The sequence below is a fragment of the Lutra lutra genome, chromosome 9, assembly GCF_902655055.1.
Source record: "Lutra lutra chromosome 9, mLutLut1.2, whole genome shotgun sequence".
NCBI classification, from domain to species: Eukaryota; Metazoa; Chordata; class Mammalia; order Carnivora; family Mustelidae; genus Lutra; species Lutra lutra.
The window spans coordinates 30512551-30540472 of NC_062286.1; the positions used below are offsets into that span (position 1 = coordinate 30512551).

The 27922-nt window shown below is 41.6% G+C and overlaps 1 protein-coding gene across 2 annotated transcripts; it reads left to right on the forward strand.

The window, feature by feature from the left end:
- The first annotated feature begins 1661 nt into the window (after nt 1-1661).
- On the forward strand, nt 1662-27922 carry QPCT (glutaminyl-peptide cyclotransferase). Of its 2 annotated transcripts, none has more exons than XM_047745423.1 (7): nt 1662-1877; nt 10471-10617; nt 17248-17526; nt 22301-22477; nt 24438-24537; nt 25870-25986; nt 27609-27922. In XM_047745423.1, the coding sequence occupies exons 1-7, from the start codon at nt 1755-1757 to the stop codon at nt 27752-27754; spliced, it is 1089 nt and encodes a 362-aa protein (XP_047601379.1). In that variant the 5' UTR covers nt 1662-1754; the 3' UTR covers nt 27755-27922. The 2 variants fall into 2 exon arrangements, with proteins under 2 accessions (XP_047601379.1, XP_047601380.1); XM_047745424.1 differs by lacking the exon at nt 1662-1877 and adding an exon at nt 7051-7144.

Here is a 27922-nt window from a genome sequence, read left to right on the forward strand (position 1 = left end):
CCCATCTCAGGGGTTTGTCCCAAGGGCACTCCTAAGACACACCCTGAATGCTAAACTCTTGTTTCAGATTCAGCTTCCTGGAGCTTCCAAACTACAAGCCTCTGTTGACTAAACTGTAACCGAAATTGAAGAAAACTGGAGAATGCGAGGTGATGAAAAAGCATCATAAAATTACATGTTAACACTTTAACTCGGGTGTTTTTTTGTTATTTTGATTTGCTTGTACTTAGTGTGATATTACCTTTAACATTTTGTTTCATATCGATTTGGTTTGCTATTCCTACCTTCCCTTTCTTACAGGAATCCTATTGTGGAAAGATAAAAAGGTAACAGGGTAAGAAAAAAAATTAGGTGGTTTCTTCCCCCGCCACTCAGGAAATCCACTACTTCAAGGTTGGCTTAAGTAGCAAGAGAGGAAACATACTGGGAGATGTGGCAGCGGTTTTGTTCTAAGTATATTAATAGAAAGTTCTGAAGTGGTCTGATTATCAGAAGAACTGTCCCTGAAGGGAATAAAGAATTTAATTTTAAGCCTGAAGATTTAAATTGTCACTCAGAATTCTCAGACATGAAAAGCATTAGTAATTTTGAACATAAACAGGAAAGTAGGTACTTCCATCCTGTCTTTCCCTGTGGCTCCAGAGGAGGGCAGAACAGTGGATTCCCAGACCTGCCCCTTGTTTGAAACTCTTGAGTTTGGGAGACAGAGTGCGAGTGTCTTCTGGCCAACTCCATTACCTTCAGACCTTGGATCTCTGGGAAATAGGACTGTTGGAGAGTCCTTGCTCTGATTTTTCTGGGATCCATATGTTACTAGGAGATGACTCTGGCAGACCACACCCTGATCTTTACTGTCTGGAAGAAAAAGAGGTAATTGTCCTGACGACTTAGACCAGATACCTACAGACGAAATTGAGATATTGTTTTATTTTTTTCTAAGATTATTTTGATAACAGCGATCTTTGATGTTACTAAGTAAATACAATTGTATTTAGGTTTTCTTTTTGGAAAGGAAAGGAAATTGTACTGGAGAAGAGGACTACCTAAAGAGCCACTGTGAACATTTTCCATCTCGTTTATTTCAGATAATCGCTTCGACCATCCCTCTCAGTTGGGGAGTGTGATGATCTGTTGCCTACAAGACGAGGCAACTATTTGTGAGAAAAAGACAAGATATGATGGGCTGTTACAAAGGAAATACTTTGAGGTTTTCTAGTTCAGGCTTTGTGCAGGGGGAGTCTCAGTTTCCTCATCTGTCAAGTGGGATAATTCCCATCTCCCTTGGTTACAAAGATTACAGAAGGGACATCGGAAGAGCCAGGCCACTAGGACAGTGCCTGGTATAGAAGTATTCAGTAAATGTCGATTCCCTGTCTATCTCTCCCTGAAGAGCTGTGGGAAAACACTTCATAACCACACGGGTCATCTGATGGACCCCCTCTCCTCTTTCTATTCCCATGACACGGCGGGCCCTGGAGATCATAAAAATGCCTCTTCCCTGTCTGTTTCTCCCGTTCTTCCTCTCCAGGACAAGGAAGTGGCCGGCTACGTTCCCTCGGTTCAGAATCTTCTGCCTCCCAGGACTGCCCAGCCCCCGGGGTTAAGAAGGTCGGGGGTGGAGGGAGGAGAGCTGCGTCCTTGGCCTGCGCAGCGCAGTGGGGAGGGGACCCGGAGGCGATGGGGAGGCGGGACGCGCGTTCTCGGGCTCGTGACCGCCGGCGGCCAGGGGAGCCTTCGCCCAGACAGCCTCGGAGATGGCAGGCGGCGGGGACCGGCGGGCCATGGACACCCTCCACCTGCTGCTGCTGGTGGCCGCTCTGCCCCTGGCGGCCTGTGGGGTCAGATACCGAGGCTCGGTGGACTGGATCCAGGAGAAGGTGAGCGGCTGCCGCTGCGTGACTGTACCTGGGCGGCTGGTGCGCCGTGCGGGCACCCGGGGCCGGGAGACCCCACTTTGGCAGGGTGGGAGGCGGGTAGAGCGGCCGGCGTCCGCCCAGGCAGCGGTGCCCGCAAAGGGCACACGGAGGAATCCGGGCTCTGGGTTCTCGTCGGGGTGCCTCACTGGCCCCCTGGCTGCTTTGGAGACGCCACGGGAGCAGAGTGATGTCACCAGCCTCCCCTCGGCTGCGGTCTGATGCGGGGACCGATAGGCACAGGAAGTGTGTCTAGCCGGCGGCGGCAGAGCTGGGAGGTGAGGGCGCTTCGCAGCGGCGCCACCCACTTGGCACCTCGGAGGCCCGCGGTCGCCGCGCGCCCCGGGGGGTGTGCCCGCCGCGTCCCCCACCGCTGCATCCGCGGACGCCCTTGGGACGTTGGAGTTTCCATGCAGTCTCTGGACAGATGTGTGTTCCCATTTGTTTCAGGTTTTTAAGCGCGGCAGCTCTAACTGGAGACCGGCTTCACTTTAAAATATTTGTTTTTTCTTAACATTGAATAAATGCAGTTGTCAGAGCTGTGTATCTAGTGGTAGGTGGTAATTCACATAAGGAACTTAGGATGCAATTTCCTCTGTGTGAAATAAATAGGTTCAAAGTTATTTCTTGTTAACAGTTTTGAAATCGTGACATTGCTAAGCATTATGCATACGTTGATGGTATTGGTGTAAAATGGTATGCTTTAAAAAATAGTAAGAAAAGTATAGGGAAGGTACTTCTGTCCTCACAAAGATACCAATTTATAGTGAAAAAAAAAATAGTAAGAAAAGCAGTAAAGGGTTATAAACTTTGACAGTGTTGTGGAACAGATCTTTAAAATGCTGACGGTGTGCTTGTATTTCCTCACAAGGTGGGAAAACAGGGCACACTGGTGAATGCAGAGACCCTCTCTGGGTCACATGCAGACTCGCACGCAGCCACACGCACTTGTGCATGAATAGCCCGCTTCAGTTCTCTGTGTTATGTTTCCTTGCTTCACGGTTTAGACGCCACAACGTGCCCCCACTTACACGTGGAGACCATCAGCCACAGGGACCCTGGAGAGGATGTGGGAAGACAGCTCAAGAGTTACTGCATCAGAAGAAAAACTTTCCATGGGTGTTCAGTAGTAGTCCATTAAGGGACATGGAGTCCCATACGTAAATCCTTTCCTTCTTCATTCATACTGAGTACCTTCCTGGTTCAGAAACTGGGAAGGGGGCATTAATAACCAGAATATGGAGCCACACCAAATGTGTCTTTCTGATTCATCTAAACGGGTGAATAAATGATATGGGAACTGTTTGAGCTGCTCTTAGGAATTATTTGTAGGCAAGATGTATTTGTAGCTGGGAGAAAGTTTAGAATTCTGGACACGTTTTGAACTAATGAGAATTTAACTTTGAGAAAAGTATTTTAATTTAATTTAATTTATTTATTTTGACAGAGATCACAAGTAGGCAGAGAGGCAGGCAGAGAGAGAAGGGGAAGCAGCCTCCTCGCTGAGCAGAGAGATGTGGGGCCGGATCCCAGGACCCTGAGACCATGGCTTGCGCTGAAAGCAGAGGCTTTAACCCACTGAGCCACTCAGGTGCCCTGAGAAAAGTATTTTAAAGCATGAATCCCTTTAATATTTATGTTAAGAAGCTTCTCTAATCATTGTTCTGCTAGGAAACTGGATGCTTTCAAATGTGGTAAGCAAATGGTAAAATCAGCCATGACAATTGCCAATTTCTGGTCCCCTCCTCTCTTATTCTGTAGGCTTACAGGTGGCCCGTACAGTTTGCAGCCTGGGAAATAAATTGGTCCATACTAAAATACAAGCCTTCCTGCTATGTATCACATGTAACTATCTTAATCATTGAGGTCTGCCAAAAGGTGAGATTTAGTAAAGAAAACAATGATTCCAAAATCCTTTTTCTTTGTTTTAAGATAAAGGTGTTTCTCTTTCAGTGGGATCTAGTACTTAAAAACTACCTGATGGTTGAGTTCAAAGGTTATTGGAAACCTACAGACATTTTCCCAAAGAAACAGTATTATAAATGGTTAGATTCTCAGGTGGGCCTATAAGTGTATGTTTAGAGGTATTGGCATCTGGGCGCCAGGACGCTTATATATAAGCATCTCACTTGAACCTCACAGCGCCCCTGGGGAGAGGAGAGATTCATTCCCAATTTAGAGGTGAGGTCACCTGACCATTCCTATACTAGTGAACTGAAGAGCTGTCCTCTGTCTTCTTCCACTCTCTTTTCCAAGGTAAATGAGTCCTGGCTGATGATGTAGGTAGGGGACAGTGTCCAGGTAGTGAAGGAGGGTGGGGCAGGTGGGAGGGTTGGGGGGCCAGAGGAAGAGCTTATTTCCCTTTTTCCGGGTTAGAGTGGACCTTAAATAGAATCCCCAAATAGGTAATTTGTATCTGGAACCTTCTCTCCTGTTTCCCCCTCTTTCCTGATCTCCCTCTTGGAGCTTAAAGGTTATTATTCTGGGGGTTGAGTGTATTCCCAAACTACTTCTCTAGAATCCTGTCCCATCCTTCATCCCCAACCCTGTTTCTTTGGTACAGATGCATTCCTTTGGTACAACCTTGTCAACTTCTATTAAAAGGAATCTCATTAGTCCTCTCTTAGGTGTGAAAGACTGGTGACTGTTAGGAAGTTTGCATATTTCTTTTAAAGGGAATCTGTTCGTTTAAAAGTATGGCTTCTATTGAAATCTCTCAATTATGAAGTTAAAATGCATATTTTGAAAACATGGAAAATACAGAAAAGTAAAAGAAAACTATTGTCACCCATAATCCCACATTCAGAGATAATTGCTGTTAACCATTTTGGTATTTTTATTCCTAGTCTCTCTCTCTCTCTCCCTCTTTCTTTCTGTACATGTATATGTCATATTTATATGCACATGCATAGACATGAGTATATATGGTGTGTGTTTTTATTTATAGAAATGGATAATTATACCAATCTTGTAGGTTTTTATGAGAATTGAACTATCCATGTAAAGCGCTTAGCACCATGCTGCCCTATAATAACTGTTCGATTAAGACTAATTGTTTATTTTTAAAATAACACACAAGAATACTTATTTCATACTAGAGTTTATGCTGCATATATGGTTTTATATTTTACTCTGTCACTTAAAAGCATATTGTGAGTATTTCCATGAGCCAATAAAATTCATTGAAAGCATCACTTGATGATTGCAAAATCATTCATATTCTGTAATTTTACTCTCCTTTTATTGTTGGGTATTTAGCTTGTTTCCAAACTTGCTCTCTCATAAACTTGGGAACCAATATATTTTAATTAGTAGAATTTTCCTTTATTATAACAAAGGTGAACATTTCAAGTCATATTGGATGTGGAGGGGCAGATTTTTTTGAACAGAGGAACCATATACGGGAGGATTGGCCTTCCCTAGGGGTCCTTCTCCGGGGTCATCTCTGGCATGCTGTTGCTGCTGTCTTCAGCACTTCACATTGTTCTGCTTTCAATTCTGAAAGTTTTTAGGGTTCTCCTCTTCCATGGTTATAAAGGTCCTTAACCAGGGGGACCTGGGTGGCTCAGTGGGTTAAAGCCTCTGCCTTCGGCTCAGGTCATGATCCCAGGGTCCTGGGATAAAGCCCCCAATCAGGCTCTCTGCTCAGCAGGGAGCCTGCTTCCCCCTCTCTCTCTGCCTGCCTCTCTGCCTACTTGTGATCTCTGTTTCTCAAATAAATAAATAAAATCTTAAAAAAAAAAAAAAGAGTCCTTAACCATTCATCCCTTTACCCACCACGATTCTTAGGGAAACAACAATGGAGACTCCAATGGATGCACAGGGAGGTCAGTGGTAGGTTGTGTATTGGTAAGGGGAGAGAGAGAAAATGTACCCTTGTTGAGCTTCTACTACCTGGCAAGTTAAGTGCTATGACATCCTTACAGATCATTAAGCCTTTCCTAGTCACAGCTAGGAAGTCGGGGACCTGGGATTTGACTCTGAATTGTCCGTTCAAAGTCGACATTGCTTTTCTTTCAGGTAGAGGACTCCTTGTATTGAAAGAAGGCAGAACTTTATCTTATTCAGTTCTCAACTTTCCCACAACTGCATTTGTCATGTCAGAGGCATTGAACACACTGGAAGGATTTCTGTAAATGCTGGCTGGGTTGAATCTACCTGTAGACATGGGAGTTAATCTGAGTGCTGGGTGGGAGACACTCATACAGGATGAGAACTGGAATTGAAATCACTGGGCTTCTGTAATGATCCCCCTTTAATTCAATGGCTTGGGACCTCAAATCCCCCTGCAAGTGGGGCCAACTCTACAAATTATGTAATTAAAACCCTCGTTGGCCTGGCACCAGGTGATTAGCCCAGAGGAGATGTTTCAGGATATCTGGTTCACACTTTTTTAGCTGAAAGATTCTTGTCACCCAAAGCAGTCTTATTGTCCTTTCTGCCTGGCTGAAAAGACAAGGCAAGGGCTGTAATAGAGACTCATTCCTCTGAGAATGCCCATACCAAAGAAACTTGTCTATGTGCTTTTTAACTGATTAGGACTGGACTAACTCGGGTTTCGCATTTAACACTGGGCTCAACACTGTTTTTGCCTCAGTTACTTTCCTCATATCCAGCCCACACTTTCTTTCCAGGTTTCTCCCCTCAATCTTTCCTCTGGTCTCCACATAGATTTTTTGTATTTATTGGGTTCTGAGAGTGAGGCTCCTTGAAAGCTGAGTGGGCACCATTTTGGTTGGAAGAGTCCAATGTGCAACACTTTAATGACCAGGAAGGCTTAAATAATTTAACGGAGTGTGGTCGTTTCCCCTTCTCCGTCCTTCCCTGACTGGGAAGCTTTTATTTGCATGGTTTCACAAGCCTCTTTCTTTCCAGGGAGGCAGGGAGAGGAGGGTTCTTTACAGAAGCATGTTAATTAGATGGTTGAGCCCAGGAGATTGAGGAACAACTCATGTCACTCTGGGTTTTGAGGCGTGTCAATCAATGGGCCTGTCTGTTGCACTTACCCTTCATTCATCCATCGAGCATTTTTTGGTGCTATTTCTCAACTATATTTTATCTGTGGTATCTGTTACAGCTAGCAATGCTGGAGGGTTATTTATCTTGTTCCTGCTTTTTCTTAAATCTCTTCAGAACTCTTCCATATGCTGCTATAAATTGCCCTTTAAAACATGTGCTGGGTTTACTCCCACTGTGGACACTCAGTGAAGGACCTGGTCCACAGTAACCCGGTAGGCTCTAGGATGGAGAAATGGACGCTACACAGGAAAGGAGTCACTGGTCAGACAGCCTTCCTGACAAAAAAGGTCTCGGTTGTCACAGAGACTGCCCTGGGCCAAACCAACCCTAAGGCATCATGGGAATTGAGATGAGAAATTAAAAGACAGCAAGGACACTAAAATCACAGCCCTCTCTAGCACTTTGCAGCTGGTATCTTCTCGTTTCTTCTCTCCTCATAATTGCTTGTACATTTAACTGATTGGGTATTTTTAATGCTCATTTTACTTTATTATTATGGAGACATAGGCTTAATGAAGACAATTTCAGAGAGACCATTCTGTCAATTCCTTATTTGATGACCACACCCAGTATTGACTGAGTACTCAGCACGCCCCGGGCGCCTAGTGGCTGCAGGAGGGACTGGGATATAAGGACAGTCGTTGCTCTCGTGGAGCGGGTATGAAATCAGATGTTAAACAAATCAACACACAGGAAAGTGATCTCCAAGTCATAACCTGAGTCAGCAGGAGAGTCAGGTGAAGAGGGAGGAAAAGGCCTTAAAGCTGGAAGTCACCGCAGGTGCAAACGCTGTGACAAGGCAGTCTCCCACTGCTTTGGGAGCTGTAAAGAGGCCAGGGAGAGTGAAGCCTGGTGTGCTGGGGCGAGTGGCCCTGTCGGGGGGGTGGCGAGACGGCAGGAGAGACTGCTCATTTGGCAATGAGCTCCTGTCGGCCTGCTTAAGTAGTAATTAACCATAGACGTCATCCCACTTCTTGCCTCCAGTTCCTTCTTTGTCCTTTTCACATTTCTGTTGTTTTGTCTGTTAGTGTCAGCTTTCTTCTCAAAGTGCTGTCTGAGGGCTAACTTAAGGACTGAGAACCTAACCTGAAAGTAGTAAGGAATTTAAAGGCTGCAGGGACAAATTTATGCAGGAAATATATTTTAAAATATATTATCAGTAAACAAAGACAAACCTTAATTGGTTTAGGCACAGGGAGTCTGGATGGCTAATTTGGTTAGGAACCTCCTTCAGCTCAGGTCATGGTCCTGATCCTTCAGTCGCAGGATCGGGTCCTGTGTGGGGCTCTCCGCTCAGCTGGGAGTCTGCTTCTCCCTCTGATCTCTCTCCTCTCATGCTCTCTCTCTCTCTCTCTCTCATTCTCTCTCTCTCAAATAAATAAATAAAATCTTGAAAAAAAAAAAAAAGAGGTTCAGGCACAATTGAGATTACCTCCAGGATAATGAGGCAGGGACGCAGAGCAGAAGGGCATGGGACTGGGAATCCATGGAACCCAGATATTTTCATAGATTTACCTGGAGCTCTCCTACAACCTTGGGAAAATCATCTGGTCTCTATGAAACCTCAGTTTCCACTGACATGAATCCAAGAGGGTGGACTAGATCATCTCTAAGTCGTCTTTCCAGCTCTAAATTCTATACCTCTTTTGTGTTTGATAGAAGGTAACAGAATGACAACTTGTTTAATGTTTACTATGACGCTTACATATATTAGCTCACTTAATTATAATTACTCTAAGAAGTAGGTGTTAATGCCTCCATTTTACAGATGAGGAAATTGAGCCTTAATGAGGTTAATCAACCCGCCAGAGTTACAGCTAGGGAGTGATGGGGGGCTAAGTTGAGAGTGTGTCTGAACCCAGAGCCCATGCTCTTTGCATGATCACCCCAGAGAGTAACGTTGAGGCATAGCAAAGTGTAGATGAGTGTAAGTCATTTGGCAATGAGCATTCTTTAATTCCACAGTTTCTCACTAGCCACACGGAGTGAAAATAGTTCTGTGATTACTGAGATACAGTCAACCAACACTAGTGCTGGGAAAAGCTGTGAGTAAGCAAGGCTCCTCCAGCTTCTGTTTTGCATTCCAAAGAACTTACTATCCTTACATTACCTTCATCATTCCCCTTAGGGAAAAATCACGCACTTTCCTGTGAGAAGAGTAACACCTTTCAGCACAGAGTGTCTGATAAACATGCAATGAATGAATGATTCATCACAAGAAAATACAGCATGTATAAAGTCATATCCACAACAGAAATTTGATTTTTATGTTTATTGGGCTCTTTAAGTTAAGGTTAATTCAGCTAATAGGTAAATGCCCCTAAGAGTGTGAGTGCTAATAGAATTTTAAAATAACTTTAACTGGAGATAAAGAGCGTACTATTTAGTGGGTTATAGAATCATCAAACTCTGGCTGAAAGGATTTTCAATGACCATCTAGTTTAGAGTTGTCCCATAAAAATATATGATGAGAATTGTGTATGTAATGTTAGGTTTTCTAGTAGCTACATTAAAAAAGGAAAAAGCTATAGGTGAAATTAATTTTAATAATATGTTTTATGCAACTCAATATATGAAATTTCAATATGTAATCACCATAAAACTTATTAATGGCATACTTTTCATTTTTTTATTAGTCAAAGTCTGAAATCTAATGTGAATATTATACTTAAAGCCCATCTCAATTTAAATTACTATATTTCGGGCGCCTGGGTGGCTCAGTGGGTTAAGCCGCTGCCTTCGGCTCGGGTCATGATCTCAGGGTCCTGGGATCGAGTCCCGCATCGGGCTCTCTGCTCAGCAAGAAGCCTGCTTCCCTCTCTCTCTGCCTGCCTCTCCGTCTGCTTGTGATCTCTCTCTGTCAAATAAATAAAAAAAAAAAAGAGGCCAGAGGGTCTTTAAAAAAAAAAAAAAATTACTATATTTCAAGAGCTTAATAGTCATATGTGGCTAATGGCTACCATAGTGGACAGTGAAGATGTAACTCAAATTCCTTTATTAGTTTTTTTGAGGGAAATGAGAGTTAAGGGACCTGCCCGAAGTCATACAACCTATGAATGGCAGCCAGAAGCTTTGACTCCAACTTCTCTGACTCTAAGACAGTGCTTCTTCTATAATGCCACATTGTCTTTTATAAAGCCATTGTGCTAACAAAGTATAATTGTTCTGTTGGCTCCAATTTTGTAAATGTTGGGTTTTCTTAAGAATAGGAGGTCAATAACTGATCTCTTAAATCATAGTTTTACAAAGCCCTTGTACTAAAATAATTAAAAGTTGCACAGGAAGTGCCAAACATTAATTCTCAGGTTCGATGCATTGCATTCACTTTGTTTTTAAAATAAGCCGCCTAAACAGTGTAACATTCTAGATCTGAGGGGCAAGTTTTAGAGTTGAGTTGTTTGATTTGCTTTATGATGTAAGAGCTATCTCTTTAGTTTGAGGTTCAAAGGAAAGAGTTCTCTATTGCAAATGTCTCCGTGTTAAATTGTGACCCTTCTATGAAATGATAGCCAGTTCAATAACGTCATTCAATCCTCAGTATGATCACCAACCAGCCATTTTGAATTCATCGTCTCTTCGACAAGTTGCAGAAGGCACCAATATTTCTGAGATGTGGGAAAACGACTTACGACCATTGCTGATAGAGCGATATCCAGGATCCCCTGGAAGCTATGCTGCCCGCCAGGTGAGGATACGCCCATACCCCTGAAGGTTGTTGAACACTTCCCTTTCATGTGAGAGATATTACCATGTCCCAAGTTCTGAGTTGTCTGATATTCAGATCTGTCATTTCATCTTACTATACACCAAAGGAAGCGACCCAGACAACCAAACAATGGGGAGTGAATGTCTGTTCTAAGTTGAGTGTTACATGTTCATCTGAATCAATTTCTCTGTGCAATCCCTGTCAGGATAAAGTAGGAGAGAGTGTCCTAAGTATTCAACTCCTGGTCATTTCTATAACACACCCCCCAGGCACCCAAACATGTTTTCTTGGACCCTATACTCCCCAAGGTCAACAGCCCTAGGTGGTCCTTGCCTGACCTTTCTGGGCCAAGGGTGAATTACTGTCCTATCAGGCCTTTATTTCTCATGGGAAATTGTGTTGTCCTTAGAGGGAAAGTCAAGATCAGTGATAAGCTACTTGCTTCTGGTGTGGTGCTTCTGAAACTTCTAACTCTGACTCATGTTAAAAAAAAAATTCCAAAAAATTTTTTAAAAATTACATTTTATACACACAAACATAAAAATAGATCCAAATGACACAAAAGTCTTAAGAAAGAAATCCACGCTCTTCTTACTTGCATTACCTGCAATTTACTCTGATATCGTTAATTCTGTCTTACTAGTTGTTGTGTTTTATTTTGTTTTTTAATGCTGGTCATGACCCAATAAATGGATTTCAAGATCCACTGATTTTACCATTGCAGTTGGAGAGACACTGTTGTAGAGGGTAAATTAAACCATAGCTGGGGTAGACCTTGTATGTCTCTGCCTTCTTAGTGCCAGTCTTCCTAAGTGATCTGATATTCCACCTCTGAATGACTGCTTTCTTCAGAATAGCCCCATTTCAAGGGGCAGCTCAAGAAAGAATGGGGAGAGACTGGCCCCTCAAACCCTCCTCTGAGAGTACGCCACTTGCCTAACCCTAAAGGCAAAAGACCTTGGCACTCCACTTCTGTGCTAGAGTGACACTTGCCAGGCCCAGCAACACAGCTGTTGGGCTCATCCATTGTGCCCTGTATATGGCTCCGGCCTCTTGAGTCTAGCCCAGATAGCCATTGTCTGTTGCTCCATTAGGCTCTTATCTCCCAACCACACAGCACCAGTTTCTCCTAAGGAATTAGATAGTGGAGACCCAAAGAGCACCTTCATTCTTCCTAACCTTTAGGCAGAGAGAGGAATATTAATGATCATGGCTAACTTTCATGGAACACAGTTTTTGTTTTTTGGTTTTTTTTTTTTTTTTTGTCAAGCACTTCATGGAGTTCTTTGCATGGATTTTCTCATTCAGTCCTCACAACAATGCTGTCATGTGGGTACTATTATTATCCTAGTGCTACAGATTGAAAAAGCATGAGTTAGGTATTTGAGTCAACTTGTTTGGGGACATACACACAGTAGTGATAAGACCAGAATTTGGACCCAAATCTGCTTGACTTCTTGATCCTATTTCTAAAGAGAAGTGGCTAGGAGGAACCAAATCTGGAGTGTGTGTTCAGAGTCCTCAGCTCTGGATTTTCTCTTGCCTCATTTGGAGAATGAGACCCATATCATTCATTTCAGTGATATTCCCTGGGCCTCATCTCCCAAGCAGTCTCTTAAAGGAAGCTCAGGATGCTTACCAGGGCTTTCTAAAATCCTCAGTTCCTCATTAGAAAAAAATTAGGTCTATAGATTCACTCATTCAATTCAACTTTTTTCATTTCCCCATCCCATTTGATCAGAAGGCTGTGTAGACCCAGAACCATTTATGAATACTTCACACCTGAGGGTCCTTGCCTGCAGGCTTTAGAAATCCATAAACTCAACAAATCCTGCTATTTGGTTCTATATGTAGCCTTTAACAGAATATACAGTATAAATAATACACATAGACATGGTTGTGATTAAAAATTACATTAAAATGACTAAACCTTTGACACTTTCCATGCCATGTGGGGTGGAGGTAAATGAGAAGTTTATTGACAGTATTTTGGAATGTGCTGGGACCTGTTTGCTGGGCTGCTTATGCATGTTCTAGCTCATGTGGTGGTAATCTGAACTGCATAGTTATGATAGAAATGGCACTTAAGAGATTCAATTTTATAATTTTATAATTTTTATAAAATCACCATGATGTTTTGGAGAGCTGTCCCCTAAGCTGTGGAAGATAAAATGTTTCTGCTTTAGAAGATGAAGTCCTTGACACTTAGGCTATGATGAGGGAGTTACAGTAACAGACTCTATTTGACCAGGATTAGGACCTGTCACTCAGAACTAAGTTCACACAAGAATGGTGGAAAATCTACATTTTCCCGAGCACTGGATTTATCATTTATCCATTTATATTTATATATTTATATATATATATTTATATATATTTATATCCATTTATCATTTATAGAGTTTCAGGGTTATAACTAGAGAAGACTTTCAAATCTAAAGATGAGTGGACTTGGTATAAAATTGGTTATTGATAATTTGATAATTATTGATAATTTGATAATTTGCAATTATCAACAAAGATAGGCTTTGATATAGATTCTTTTCCAGAGAATAATATCAGAACAATGTGCCATGGTCTCTGTTGTTTTTAAGGGAGGGTTGCAAAGGGAGAAGAAAGAGAGAGAATCCCAAACAGATTCCACTCTGAGTGCAGAGCCCAATGCAGGGTTGCATCTCACAACCCTGAGATTATGACCTGAGCAGAAATCAAGACTCAGATGCTTAACCAACTGGAGGCCACCCAGGTATCCTCCATAGTCTCTATTTTTACTTCCTCTGTTCAATGAGCCTATAGATGTCTACTGGATTTTTAGAATATATTTTTTAGGAGAGATTTTATTTATAAAATAAATAGTTGGAAGCTGTGACATCTTGGGGTTATCTCAGTGACTTCTCTCTGAGATGTGAATAAGAAAATGGTTAAAAAATTAAGATGATAAAATCTCACCTAAGGAGCAAGCCAGAAACTTTGCCTGAAAGAGGCAAGCTAGAACCCTCAGTGTTAAAATCCCCTATAGATGAACAGTACATCTGAGAAGCTGGAGCTGCGCTTCTTTAGCTGAAAGTATGGATATCCCTGGGTGAAGGATCCTGGGAGGAGAGTGCTCAGCATGGAGCCCAAGAGACTAATATGTGGACTGTCCAAGAAGGAATAGTTACCCTGAAGTCCCAGGTGGCAGGATTCAGCATCCTGACAATGATCTGTTTGTAGACTCGGTGCAAACACTGTAGAATCTGCTTCCTCCAAACAAAAAAACCTGGTCTACTACCATCATTATTTCCTGGAAACTGGAAGTGAGAATTTAAGTGAAATTAAATTAGACCCAGGATCATTCACTAATGCTAAACTAAAATTCCCAGATTCCCCTTCATCTCCCCCAGAAGTAGAATGTCCTATTTATGTCTATCTTTCTCTCTCTCCCTCTCTTACTCTCTGTCTCTCTCCTTGTCTCTACCTTTACCTTTGTATCCTTTTTGGCTCTAACGCAATGTTTGTCTATCTCTTTCTGCATCTCTCTCTGTCTTTATCTATCCATCTCTTTCTCTCCATCTTTCTTTTTCTCCCTTCCCCACTCCAAAAAATAAATTGAGAATAATCCAAAATACAATCTACATCTTAAACTGCATTTTGCACTCCTGGTGGGCCCGAGTTCTTGCTACCCGGCTTCAGGAAGCATTCCCTGCTTAGGGCATTCTAGTGAACAGAATAGTAATTTTGGGAGCCTACTCTAGAGAATTGTGATGGGAACATGAAGATTAAGCCCGAAGGCCAAAGTGCAGCAAGGGATATTGGTGACCTAATTAGATTATGGAGCCAATTCAATTGTTTATAAAGAAATTCGTTGCTAAGATCATTAATAAATATTTATACTGAATAAAGAAAGGTTGCTTCAGGGAGAACTCTTGGGGACACTTGTTGATGCCTTTGTGGATTTTAGTGTCAACAAAGGGTATCAGAAATTATGTCCACAACCTATTTAGGAGTTGAGAAATGAGTTTGTGTGTGAGACCTTTGCTGAACAGAGCTAACAGACATCTATTTTTTAAAATCCCAATTCATTTTTGTAAGCATACAGGCTGCTATTGGTTTTGGAGTAGTTCATCATCTGGATACCAGATGTTCTGGACTATATGCTTTTTTTTTTTTTTTTTTAAAGATGACCCCTTTTGTGGAAAAAATTTCTTTTCCTCAAAGTCTGGGAATAACTTCTTTTCAGATTCTGTGGAAAGCTTATCTGAGGTGCACAATGATTTCTCTCTATTCAAACTACCAATGTTTGATATCATCTAATTTTATGTATTCTCACTGAGACTAACGTATTAGTTATAATCAGCTCATATTCAAAGATTTTTAAAATTTTTTTATTTATTTGACAGAGAGAGAGCTCACAAGTAGGCAGAGAGGCAGGCAGAGAGAGAGAGAGAGGGAAGCCAGGCTCCCTGCTGAGCAGAGGGCCCGATGTGGGGCTCAATCCCAGGACCCTGAGACCATGACCTGAGCCAAAGGCAGAGGCTTAACCCACTGAGCCACTCAGGCACACCATTATCAGCCCATATTTAGTGATAGCCTATTGCGAGCAAAGCCCAGTATTAAGAATTGTGGATGAAGGGGCGCCTGGGTGGCTCAGTGGGTTAAAGCTTCTGCTTTCGGGTCAGGTCATGATCCCTGGGTCCTGGGATGGAGCCCCACATCGGGCTCTCTGCTCAGCAGGGAGCCTGGCTTCCCTCTCTCTCTCTCTGCCTGCCTCTCTGCCTACTTGTGATCTCTATCAAATAAATAAATAAAATCTTAAAAAAAAGAATTGTGGATGAAAACAAAGCAAATGAGATACAAACAATGGTTTCAAAAAGGTTAGAAACATCTTCCTTTTATCCTTGAGAAAAGAATTTATAATCTTGAAATGGAAAAGGTAAGGGACTGCAGGCACATCCAATTGTGGCCAAAGTCCACCACACTAAAGAAAGCAGGGAGTGAAAGCCGGGGACTGTTTGTTTATTTGGCTTTTGCAAGACTGAGTGGAGAATCCCTGTCCTCTCTCTGGTTTAGTTATTTTCCTGGAAGCTTCCTGCCACAGTGTTTCCAAAGCCTTTGCCCATGTGTCATGTCACATAGTTACGACAGGCCACACAAGAGTTGGTTAGGCTAGAAAATCTTGTATTTCCTTGAGGGGAAACCCCCCCCCCCCAAAAAAAAAGACAAAATCCTTCCATTCTTTTCCAGTTATTATGAGTTATTTGTTTATCATCTCAAAGGCCATGCCTACTGGATGTTAATTGTGGAACAAACGGCCAGTTCTGGCAATGGTTAGTTTGTCATTTGATGTTTTAAAGCCATCCTTTAAGGCAAACTTACAAAGACGTATACAATATTTCAACATAAAATAAAATAAATGAAAGCTACTGAGAAAAATGAGGTGAGGGGAAAATGGAGGCGGGAAGGGACAAAGGGAACAGCCATAAGCTCACCATAGCTCCTCACACCACACATCCTAGACTCTTAAGGAAGACTCTGAAACAGTGTTTCTTTTCCATCTGCAACCTATCAGTCACTGTGCTGTTCGTAAGTTCCCAGGTGACCAGGAGAAATGTGAAAATAGATTCCTTTTTATTTTTACCATTGGTAGTGGGGTTTGAGTCTACTTTAGGTGCAAAAGGAAAACAACTTGATCTGTCATTATGGTTCAGAGATGCTTACTGTTTCTTAAAGAAGCCTCCATATTAATAAAGAAGGTGTCCAATATTCCCCAGCCATCCTCTTGCTATGGGACTTCATTGTACCATCAGTATCTTTCGTTAGTGTCTATTACATTTTAAAGTATTTGGTGAACTTGGAGCGCATGCTGTGTTCTCAGGACAAAAAGAGCTACCATTTGCTGTTCTTGCCCTCAAAGAGCTGAGGGTAGGGGTTGAGACCTGTAGGACCTTGGTATATCTGACTTCTCAAAATGCCTTCTTAACCTCCTAGAAATGTTGAAAGTGGACTTTAATGTGTACTGAACTGAGTCTCTGTCTCCTGACATGCAGAAATGACCCTGCTACATCGTTAAATGATAACAGGAAGGGGCGGAATAATGTCCAACGTAGGTTCTAGTCCCATAAAGGCATGTACCTCTTCACCAATTATGTGTTTGTTATATAAACAATAAAAATGGTGTGGAAGGATATACATCAGACTAATGGGGCACCTGGGTGGTTCAATTGGTTAAGTGTCTGCGTTAGGCTCAGGTCATGGTCTCAGGGTCCTGGTATCTAGTCCCACGTCTGACTCCCTGCTCAGTGGGGAGCCTGCTTCTCCCTCTCCCTCTGCTCCTTCTCACTCTCTTTCTCTCAGATAACCAGATGAAATCTTTTTTTAAAAAAGGAAGGATTATATCAGACTATCAACATTAGTTACATTAACAATTGATTGGGATTGCTTTGCAGGGCAATGATTAGGAGAGAGGGAGAGGGATAGTTTTTCCTTTAATCGTCCCTGCTATTAATTCCATAATCATGTATTGCACTTTTAACTTGAAAAACATGACATAACATTTTTAAAAAATGTATATTCACAAAGTTAATCAATGCAAACTGTCCAGATCTGAAATTTTGTTTTTTCTTTTATCAGCACATCATGCAGAGAATTCAGAGACTTCAAGCCAACTGGGTCTTGGAAGTAGACACTTTCTTGAGTCAGACACCCTATGGGTACCGGTCTTTCTCAAATATCATCAGTACTCTCAATCCCAGTGCTAAACGACACTTGGTCCTTGCCTGTCACTATGACTCCAAGTATTTTCACCCTTGGGACAATAGAGTGTTTGTGGGAGCTACCGATTCAGCTGTGCCATGTGCCATGATGTTGGAACTCGCCCGTGCCTTGGATAAGCAGCTCCTTTCCTTGGAGGTATTTGTTTCCGTCTCGTAGATTCTTGCGATAAAACCCATTAGAAGAACTCAGAGTGAATTCTAGAATCCTTGGGGGGAGTAAGAAGGCCATTTAGAAATGTAGACTTTCTGGACATTTTGTACTAATTTGTTGCAAAAGCATGTGACTTAATTAATTGAATAATTAATTAACTAATAACTAATTAAATGAATATTAATTAGAAGTTCACACTATGATATGCGATGGTGAATTTATTCATTGGTACTTGATTGCTTCATTTTGCATACATATTATATGAAATGCAACACTTCTTTGCAAAAAATGAAGCAGGTGACAGTTGGTATGGGCATATATATGAGAAGTATGTTTTTTTGTTCTTGTTTATGTCTCCATGAAACATCACAACCTTCTAATCTGAGAGATGTGGCTCTTGAGTTGCGGGAGGGGGACGCTGTAAAGTGGTGCGGGGAGTGGGTAATTCAGATGTATCAAGATGAAAAGCATTGAGCAGAAATGCATTATTATTATCTGTGAATCTCGGCTCAATTTTATGTAGCATAGCAGAGCTTTTGTTACGGTCTCAGCTCAAAATACTTCTGGGACTCTCAGATGTTATTTCAGTCTCTGTTCTTAAGGGTATATCAGAAAAAAGTGCTAAGCTCGATGAAGACGTTTTGTTAAGATATCACTCATAACCAAGTAAACACAACAAAGCAAGACAATAAACTTGGTTCGCAGGCAACAAATACTTTTTTCTTCCCCCTCAGAGCTTTATGAAGGGGCCAACCTTTGCTACAATGGGGGTAAAGAAGTAAAAGTTTTATCTTGTAATGGAAGTAATAGAGATATTTGATCTATTTTTGCTGGATATGCTAAACTTGAAGAAAGCAAGAATTGTTTGTAACCTCTCCATATCCTTTTCACTGTTTTTTGGTTTGTTTTGTTTTGTTTCTTGAACCTTCTATAATGTCTTTGTCCAATCTTCTGCTCTGCTTTTAACGAGTACCTTTCCCTAGTGATTGGGTGAGAGAGTTCAGAAGCTGATATAAAAGTTTAATTTTTCATGTTTGCATTCTAGTATAAGGACATTAAGTGAAAGACATAGTCTGTCTAGTGGGTGTGTTTTCTCTGGGTGAGCTCCTTTGCCTTTTTCTATGTAGTTCATACATGTTTTTAGTGACTAGAAACAGAAATGGCTGAATGAGTTGTTGGTTGGACATCCCCATTTAAAAAATACACACACATTCTTCTCTTACTATCATTTCTCATAGAAGTAGCACTGATATGGACAATTTTAAAAAAGGACTAGTTTTGATTGAAATGTGAAGAGTATTGGATTCATTTTTCCACTCATACTTTAAACTTGTATTAAGGAGTGGTTTCAAGTTCTTCAGCTTTCATGGATTGGGTAGGTGGTAGTGGAATGGGATGTGGGAGAGGACAGGAGAGTAGACTGGATTATTGCTCCAACTCTGTGCAACCCTCCAGTGGTAAGATTACAGTTAGACATTCCCATCTTTTGTCTTCCCAGGGTAGCAGGTTGTAGGTTCTCATTCCTTGGCTCTGGACTTGGTTGTTTAATTGTCTTGGCCAATGGGTTGCTAGTAGATATGACACAAGCAGAGACTGGAGATGTGCTTGTGTAATGGAGCTTGCCATAAGGGCATGCCCTGGGTGGCCCATCGGTCCCCGGGGGAGGATAAAACATGTGGAGCAGAGCCAAACTTAATGACAGCATGGTGAGGCAGAGCTCCTCCAACCAAACCCAGCCTAGATCAGTTGTCCCCTAGATGATCTATAGACCCAGGAGGACACATGAGTGTTGCTTTAAGCCCCTGAGTTTCAGGTGGGTTTTTACACCTTATTACTGAGGAATTAGCTGATACAGCCTTGGGTGGGGACGGACTGCAGATAATTCACCTACTATGTTGACACTGGTAACTAGACATTTATCATAGTACCATGAAGAACAGAAAGACCTTCACAAATCAGCCTAACATATTTTCCCAGCTCCAAGACTGAGTTATCAGAAATTGAGGGCCACAGTTATTTTCCTGCTAATCCTGAAAAGAAACAAAAAGGGCAAGGTGCCTTATGGGACTCCACACAGTTTACTCTTGCCGTAATGATGGAACAGAAAGTAAACTCTTGCACTGAACACTGGAGTCACTCAGCTGTTGAAATTTCAGTGAGGCACCTGAACATTTAAGCCTATAAATTATGAAAGCTACCTGCTTTTGCTTCTGCCCTGGGCATGAGTTTAATGTCTCTGGTCCCAGGCAATCTTATTTTGCTCTGGTGTTTCATTATTATGCTGTTTGATTTGGAGCTAGGACTTTGGAAACAGTCAAGGCCCTTTAAACAACTGGAAACTTAGGATGTCTCCGCAGAAGTATTTACTTTATACCTTTTGTTGATGAGAAAATCTGCTTAATTACTTAGTAGTTATTAAGCCCTAAATACATATATACCGTACAGACAAATATATCCTGTGCTTAATACTGTCAGGACCTATGGAAAGACTCAAAGTGTAATAAATTATCCTTGTGGTCTAATTAAGTAGTGGATATTAAAACTTTGTAGGCAATGACTAGCCTACAAAGATAACTTAGTTTTCAGATGATAAAAACATTTTTTTTCCATCTTAGGAAATCACCCTAAAACAATCAGGAAAATTCCATCTTTGAGAAAACTAGGGAACATGTGTTAATGGGAACCATAATATGAGGACCGAAGGTAAATGGAGAAATGGCAAATGACATATCTGAGTAGAGAGAAGTCATATTCCCCAGAGCATGGAGGAAATGGAAAAGTCAGGGGTCCCCTGACAAAATCCTGGAGTGGCTCAGGGATTGGTGGAGATAGTGAGGGAGGTTCAAGTGAGGCTGGGAGGGGAGCATTTGTAAGTCCGCCCAAGGAGCCTTGGGATATGTAGGTGAAAACGCCAACTGAGCACCAGATTGCCCTGCAGTGAAGCCAACTGATCTGTGTCTCTAATCAGTGTTTTAGAAGCTTATTCTTTATTATTTTTTTAAAGATTTATTTATTTATTTTCAGAAAGTGGTGGGGAGAGGGGCAGCGGGAGAGAATCTCAAGCAGACTCACCGGTGAGCACAGAGCCTAACATGGGGCTCGATCCCACGGCCTTGAGATCATGACCTTGAGCTGAATCAAGAGCTGGATGCTCCAACTGAGCCCCCCAGGCGCCCCTAGTACCTTACTCTTTAATATGAATGAACACAAGGGAAAACCAGACATTTGAGGACAGTCTCCAGCATGAAAGAAAAGGAGTAAAACAATATGAATTGAAAAATGAATTCAAAGGAAATAAAGCACAAGGAGCAGGAGATAACTTAAGGGACACTGTTTTAAATAGCCTTAGAGATTAGAGAGATCCTTAGAGAGATAAAAAGAGATATGACCTCCATAACAGATTAGGGAGATCTCAGATTCAGTCCAGTGTAATGGGAGCATATCCCCAGTATTGTGCTGAGGTGGAGAGAGTGAATGGTTGCATACTTTTCTTCAGGCAGTTTCAGTTGCCTGCAGGCACAATATAGGCAGAGAGTTGGTCTAAAGGTTCTATTTTTTGCCTCTTGAGTTTGGCCAAGGCAGAGAGAGGCCAGAGAGCTGAGCATGTATGCAAGGGAGTGGTTAGAATGATTGTGGAATTTAAGCTGAATATGAAGTGAAGGACTTCATGGGGTTGAAGGACTGTGAGCAGATGAATCATTCAATAGATCAGGGGTTCCGGTGGGGCTGAAGGACTGTAGAGGGTAGGTTACCAGAAGGACTTATCTGAAAAGTGAGATGTGACAGTGAAAAGTATAAAATTTATCAGAATCCTACTAGCCCTTCCAAGTTCTGCTCAAATACTGACTCATAATGTCTTCCTTGACACCCCAAGGTTTTGACCTCTCATTCTATCCAATTCCCAGAAAAGTTTTATGTTGCATCTGTGACCCTTGGCATACTTTGTCCTGCTCACATATTTGTTTTATCTCTCCTAACCCAACTGCCATGTTGCCTCCTTCAAAGGAGAGGCTGTAATTATTATTCTTTGAATCCCTATTGTACTCCCAAGGCAGGTCCTTGAACCTAGACTCAGTGAAAAAAATTACAGACTCAAATAAGGTGGTAAGCCAGGAAGATTTGCAGTTGTTTCAAGTTGCGTTCCCTGGGATGCACACTGACGTGGAGTTTAGCATTTAGGTCCTTTCTAAGGGAGTGACCCTGGTTTAACAGCTGCAGCAGGGAGGGGAGAGAAATGGGATTAGGCAGAGGGAGACGTCAATCATGCAGGTTCAGCCAACGCTGGGGAGCTCTGGAGGTGGAATGGCCCTATAGAGCCTGCAGGACCTGCTTAGCTCAGTCATTGGATATAGGACACCCCCACGGCTGAGGCAGTCCCTAAAAGGACTAGCAGCTGAAGACCTGAGGACAGCTTTCCAGGTGGCAGGGGCAGCACACCCTTCTGGCGGGAAACTGGGTGTGTGTCACTTGGTCCACCACGACAGTTTCAGAGTTTCAAATTTGTCTAAGGATAAAGAAAAATGTACAGGACTTCTGTATTCAGAGGGAGCGGGGGAAAGTGAAATGTACATGGGTGAAGACTGGGGGAAGTGGGCTGAGTTTTGGAAGCAAAGTGGTACAAAATCCATGTTGGCATTTTTCACTTGCTTTGGTTATCTTCCTTTTCTTCACGGTGTTTTTGCCAGGTTAATAGGAAACCATGGTGTTTTTTTAAATCCTCACAGTGTTTTTGCTATCTTTTTACTATTCTTTTTACCAGAATATTCCAGACTCCAAGCCCGATCTCTCACTGCAGCTGATTTTCTTTGATGGGGAAGAGGCTTTACTTCATTGGTCTCTTCGCGATTCCCTGTATGGGTCTCGGCACTTAGCTCCCAAGATGGTATCGACTCCACACCCACCTGGAGCAAAAGACACCAACCAACTGCAAGGCATGGTTAGTCTGGGGAATTCTCATGGCGCTGCCGCTGCAGGCTCTGCCTCAAAGGAAGCCAAAGCTCAGGCCAATTAAAGACCTAAAAATGCCACGGCATTCTTGGAGCACAGTGTTTATTCTAGAACATTCCTTGGCAGGCATTGGGCTTTTGAGGAATCCCAGAGCTAAAAAGAATGATTCCGGGTTAGAAGTTATGTTTGACTGAGCTTAATTAAAATGATGTAAAAAAATCAGATTAAGAAAACATCAGATTCAGTCCAGCCCAACGGGAGCACATTCCCTAGTTCTGTATAGGGATGGTGAGAGCACATCCCTTCTCTGAGGCCTCTATAAACCGGAGGCTGGGGTCTTGGGAACTGGAGTGCCATGAGACATGGTATAGGGGATGGGAGTGAAGAGTTTCCTTGGTGGCCTCCAAGTGTTATAATGACTCCAAGCATGTATGTGACATTGTGTCGGTTGTGTTTTGGTCTAATATTGTTGCCATGGGGATGGAAACCTTTTGATGCTGCCTTAAAACCCTGCTCTTATTATCAAGTAATGTGTGCAACCCATGACTCCATTTTAATTCTCATTTCTGGGCCCACGCTCCATCCTTAGTCCCTCATGTCACCTTTGAATTCCCTCCCTACTCTGTTAATCTTCCCATATTTGACATTCACTAAGTCTTACATCCTCCCTAACCCCAGCTTGGAACCTCATGTTACCCTCAAGACTTCACTCTTCCCTGTGCCCTCATCCACCTCTGCCCTCACCCTACCTGTGAACTGAAAGCCCATTTCTAACCCCCTCCACACATCCCTTTCCTTTGCTATATCATTGACCTTCACCCTGTGAGTACAAGTGGGCACATTAAGTGTCCTCTGTGGCTCTAACATGTCATGCTGGCCTTCTCTCCACCCTGTTGTCTGTTGGCAGCTCATAAGGGGCCGGGGAATATGGCTGGCACCTCCTCCAATCTTTTGGCCCAAGGGGCTCAAAAGCATTCAGAGGAGGAGGAGGAGAGACCAGATTGATCAGGAGGAGGAACAAAGTGATTTATCAGTCCAAAGATATGAATCCATAGTGACGGTTAAGGCTGTTTTATCCCCAGAAAAAAACTCTTAGTAGCTGATCCAACCTTGTAAATATAGTTTTATTTCAAACAAACTTATTTTCCCCCAGTGAATACATTTACTCATCATTCATGAGTTAATAGGTATTATGTCTTTAGAATCATGGACTCTGTGGATATTTATCGACTATGTGTCAGGATCTATGCTACATATCTACCCACATGTTATTTCATTTATATAAATCAGGAGTTCTTAAAGCTGGGAGGGTAGTTTTCAGGGAGTCCTCAAGCCTGCTTATGTTTTATGGCTCGAATGAGGAACACTGAGCAATTATGGAGACTTGTCACTAGAAGGGGCCTTTAAAACCCAGTAAGTCTGAGCTTCTGGTTTGATGGAAAAGGAAATGGAGATCCAGAGATAGTAGGGCACAGAGCTCATAGTCCAGAAATTGTTCCTGTATGCTGCTTTGAGGAGTAAATAGTTACTACCCAAGTGCTTTCCTGTAGGTAGCTGTAACATTTACAGACTAAGGATAAAATGACTCATTAGAATGGAATAGACTGTAAGAGAGGCTTGGAATCCCATCTGAAAATAAAAGTAAATGTATTCTTTTTTAATCTATAAAATATTATCTAAGTGTCCTCTTTCTAATTTACCCTTAGTGTCTGTGACCCCCCCAAAACTCTATACCTTGCCATTTGTCCACATTGCATAAGCAAGATTTTTAAAAGTTCTTCAAAATAATCAGCTTATAAAGTTATTAAACCTTTTGTCCATTTATAGAGCTCCCTGGATTATTTGTAATTTTTAAAATGAGGTTAGTTTTCACTGATTGTTTTTTTCTATTGATGAATATGAGATGTGTTTTGGTGACAGGGATTAAATAATCTTTTTTCTTCTCTTAGGATTTATTGGTCTTATTGGATTTAATTGGAGCTCCCAACCCAACATTTCCCAATTTTTTCCCCAAAACTGCCAGATGGTTTGATAGACTTGAAGCAATTGGTAAGCACCACTGTCACTAAAGAGTCAACTTAGTTCCTTCCTACAGACAAATACCACACTTTAAAAGTCAACATTTATAACAACAACAAAAAAGAAAAAAGAAAATTCAAAATTTATGATTTAAATACATTATTTGTAAATATAATATAGCTTTCTGGGTTTTTTTCTTGCTTTACTGATTAGTTTACTGTTCCTATTTATTGTTTTCAGTAGGCCTACTTTATTTCCTGACATGAGACTGCATTTGGAACTGGAAACATGCAATGCTACATTTAATATTTGCATATCACTAGCAATGGTTTGAAAATATTTTCTCAGAGTCCTGTTTGCAGTGTATGGAATGCATGTCCAGAGAAAACTCCACTCGAAAAGCATGTTGGCTAATAATGACTGTCATGATCCTCATGATACCAGAAAGCATTCTCTAATTTTTCATTATTTTTTTAATCTCTGTCTTTGTCATCTTCCATTTCTTACCTTATTTAGACAGGATTTTCCTTTAAATCTAGGATTTTCTAAGGAAGTTAAGAGATTGGAATGCAGGAATAAGCCAAGATGCTTCAAAAGTAATTTAAGGGACAGTGCCATGTCAGTTAAATGACAGTAGATGAGTCTGGACCAGGTCAAGTCAGGCCAGAAATAAAATATCTATGGCTCAAGAGAGAGACTTGGGGCTTGGTAAAGGAAGAGGGAAATAACTTCTTTCCTTCATACTTCCACTACTCCTCCCTACCCCGTAAAACACACATACAAAGCCAATTGGCATTAGGGGGAGATGAAAATGTGATAGATCGTTAATGATAAATGATAAAAATTCAGGCCAGGAGGCCTGCTTTTGAGGCAAGAACTTCAGGCTAGGAATTCCTTAGTAGCTACACAAAATTCTCTTTTTCTAAGCAGCGGGAAAAAACTCTACTATCTCAATTCATACTTTTGCAGTGAGTTCAGAATTTGGCAATATCCAAATCTAGAATATTGTAAGAGAAATTTTACTTGAGTTTCAAGCAAACTTTTGTTATCACCCCCCGCACCCTTTTTCTGTGGTTTTCTCATTCTCCACCTCTCCATTGTCCTACTTAGTATCAACCTTTAAGGAGGTTCTCACCTGTAAAGCTAGAACCATGCCTGGTTCTTCTCTTCTCGGAACTACTCCAAAATGTACATACTCAAGTACAGCTCAGATGCTTTTTGTCAGGGGTGTAGTTGGGCTCACTGCTGCATATCGTTTAAAAAGTGATGGTCACATGTGCCGAGATTTCAAATTCCTTCTGCATTCTGAGGATTGTTCAGATAAGAATCGATAATCATCTACTGTCTAATTGTCATTTGCAGAACATGAACTCCACAAATTAGGTTTGCTCAAGGATCACTCTTCGGAGAGGTGGTATTTCCAGAATTATGGTTATGGAGGTGTGATTCAGGATGACCACATTCCATTTTTAAGAAGAGGTAATGTGTGTGTATGTGTAGATGTACATGTGTGGGTACATATGCATTTTTCATTTACTGCATATTTATTGTATTTTGTGTATTTGCAACAATCTACAAGGGTGAGGAGCCATTACATTTAATTACTTGATAGATTAAATCATCCACTAATCATCTCACAACTTCTATTTTTTCCTGGAAGTCATTCCCAATCCTTAAGCCCCCACCCTCATTCCAGAATATTCATAAAAGCTCACATTCCACTGACCTTTGCCTTCTCATTAATAGATTAAGATTATATTCTTACACTTTGTGTAACTCTGGTGTATTTTGATTAATAGGGAAGCAATACCCTTGATGTCCACGGTGGAAGTCTAAACCAACTCAAGGGCTCTCTAGTAGACTCCCAATTGGTCTCTAGCTTTTGCTGTTGCTTCCCTATTCTTTACATAAGAGCTAGAGTTATCTTTTAACAATGTAAATCAACTTATGTTTCTTCTGGACGCCTGAGTGGCTCAGTCCTTTAAGCGTTTGCCTTTGGCTCAGGTCATGATCTCAGGGTCCAGGGTTTGAGTCCCACATTGTGTTCCTTGCCCGTTGGGAAACCTGATTCTCCCTCTGCCTGCCTCTTCCCCTGCTGTGCTCTCTCTCTCACCCTCTATGACAAATAAAGAAATAAAATCTTAAAAAATTTATGTTTCTTGGGGCGCCTGGGTGGCTCAGCGGGTTAAAGCGTTTGCCTTCGGCCCAGGTCATGCTGGGATCGAGCCCCGCATCGGGCTCTCTGCTCGGCAGGGAGCCTGCTTCCTCCTCCCTCTCTCTCTGCCTGCCTCTCTGCCTACTTGTGTTCTCTACCTGTCAAATAAATAAATAAAATCTTAAAAAAAAATTTATGTTTCTTCCCTGTTTTAAAGCTCTGCCATCATGTAGAGTAAGACCCCAAGTCTTTACCATGATATACAAAGGCCTCCTTTTTCTGACTCTGTTCTTCTCCAACATCTCTTCCTGCCTTTCTCTCCAACTACTGCTCTGATCCAGCTACATTGTCCTCCTGCTGTTACTCTAGCAGGCCAAGCACACTTCTACCTCAGGACCTTTGCACTTACTAATACTGTTGTCTGGAATGCTCATCTCCAGATCTTTGCACAACCTGTTTATCCTTTTGTTGCATGTCTCTAACTAAGTGTGAGATTCTCAGAGAGGCCTTTCCTGACTTTAAATACATCTTTCTTGGTCCAGCTGTCTGCCCTTCATTCTTTATGCTCCTACCTTGTTTTATTATTCTTTAGAACTCGTATCATTTTCTAAAATTACTTTGTTTACTTGTTTCTTTCTTTCCTGGAATGGAAGCTCTGTATGAGCCGGGCTTTGCCTTTTCACTGATGAAATCTCAACTTCTAGAGTAGTGACTGGTACATAGTAGGCACTTTATAATTATTTACTGAATTAATTGACATTTGTTTAATGAATGAATGACCTTAGAGTAAAAGGGTAAGACACAAGGAAGTACACAGAAAATGATGAATTATCAGCGTCTTTGTATGGTATAGAGCTCCCACTCAGACTTGTGTTTGAAGAATGATATTTTCTAATTTACTCACTGGAAATAAGCACTTAATTACAAGTTGGTTCTTTCTTATTAGGTGTTCCAGTTTTGCATCTGATCCCATATCCTTTCCCTGAAGTCTGGCACACCATGGATGACAATGAAGAAAATTTGGATAAAACAACCATTGACAATCTAAACAAAATCCTACAAGTCTTTGTGTTAGAATATCTTCATTTGTAATATTCTGTCTTAGTTTATTGTAATTGTGTCTAGTTTCACATTCAGAAGTCAAGACACAGCCTAAAATAATCTCATTCCAGACAAATGCCATGTAGAACTTCCATCCTATAGATTCATTCTGTAAGTGTCTTTGAATATGTGATCAATAAATCCTAGATTTACATCATG

Excerpts from the sequence above, each read along its gene's own strand:
- QPCT (XM_047745423.1), top strand. The coding sequence starts at position 1,755 with ATGGCAGGCGGCGGGGACCGGCGGGCCATGGACACCCTCCACCTGCTG. Across the intron at positions 17,527-22,300 it reads AGCAGCTCCTTTCCTTGGAG|AATATTCCAGACTCCAAGCC; the intron begins GTATTTGTTTCC and ends TCTTTTTACCAG. Across the intron at positions 22,478-24,437 it reads CCAACCAACTGCAAGGCATG|GATTTATTGGTCTTATTGGA; the intron begins GTTAGTCTGGGG and ends TTCTTCTCTTAG.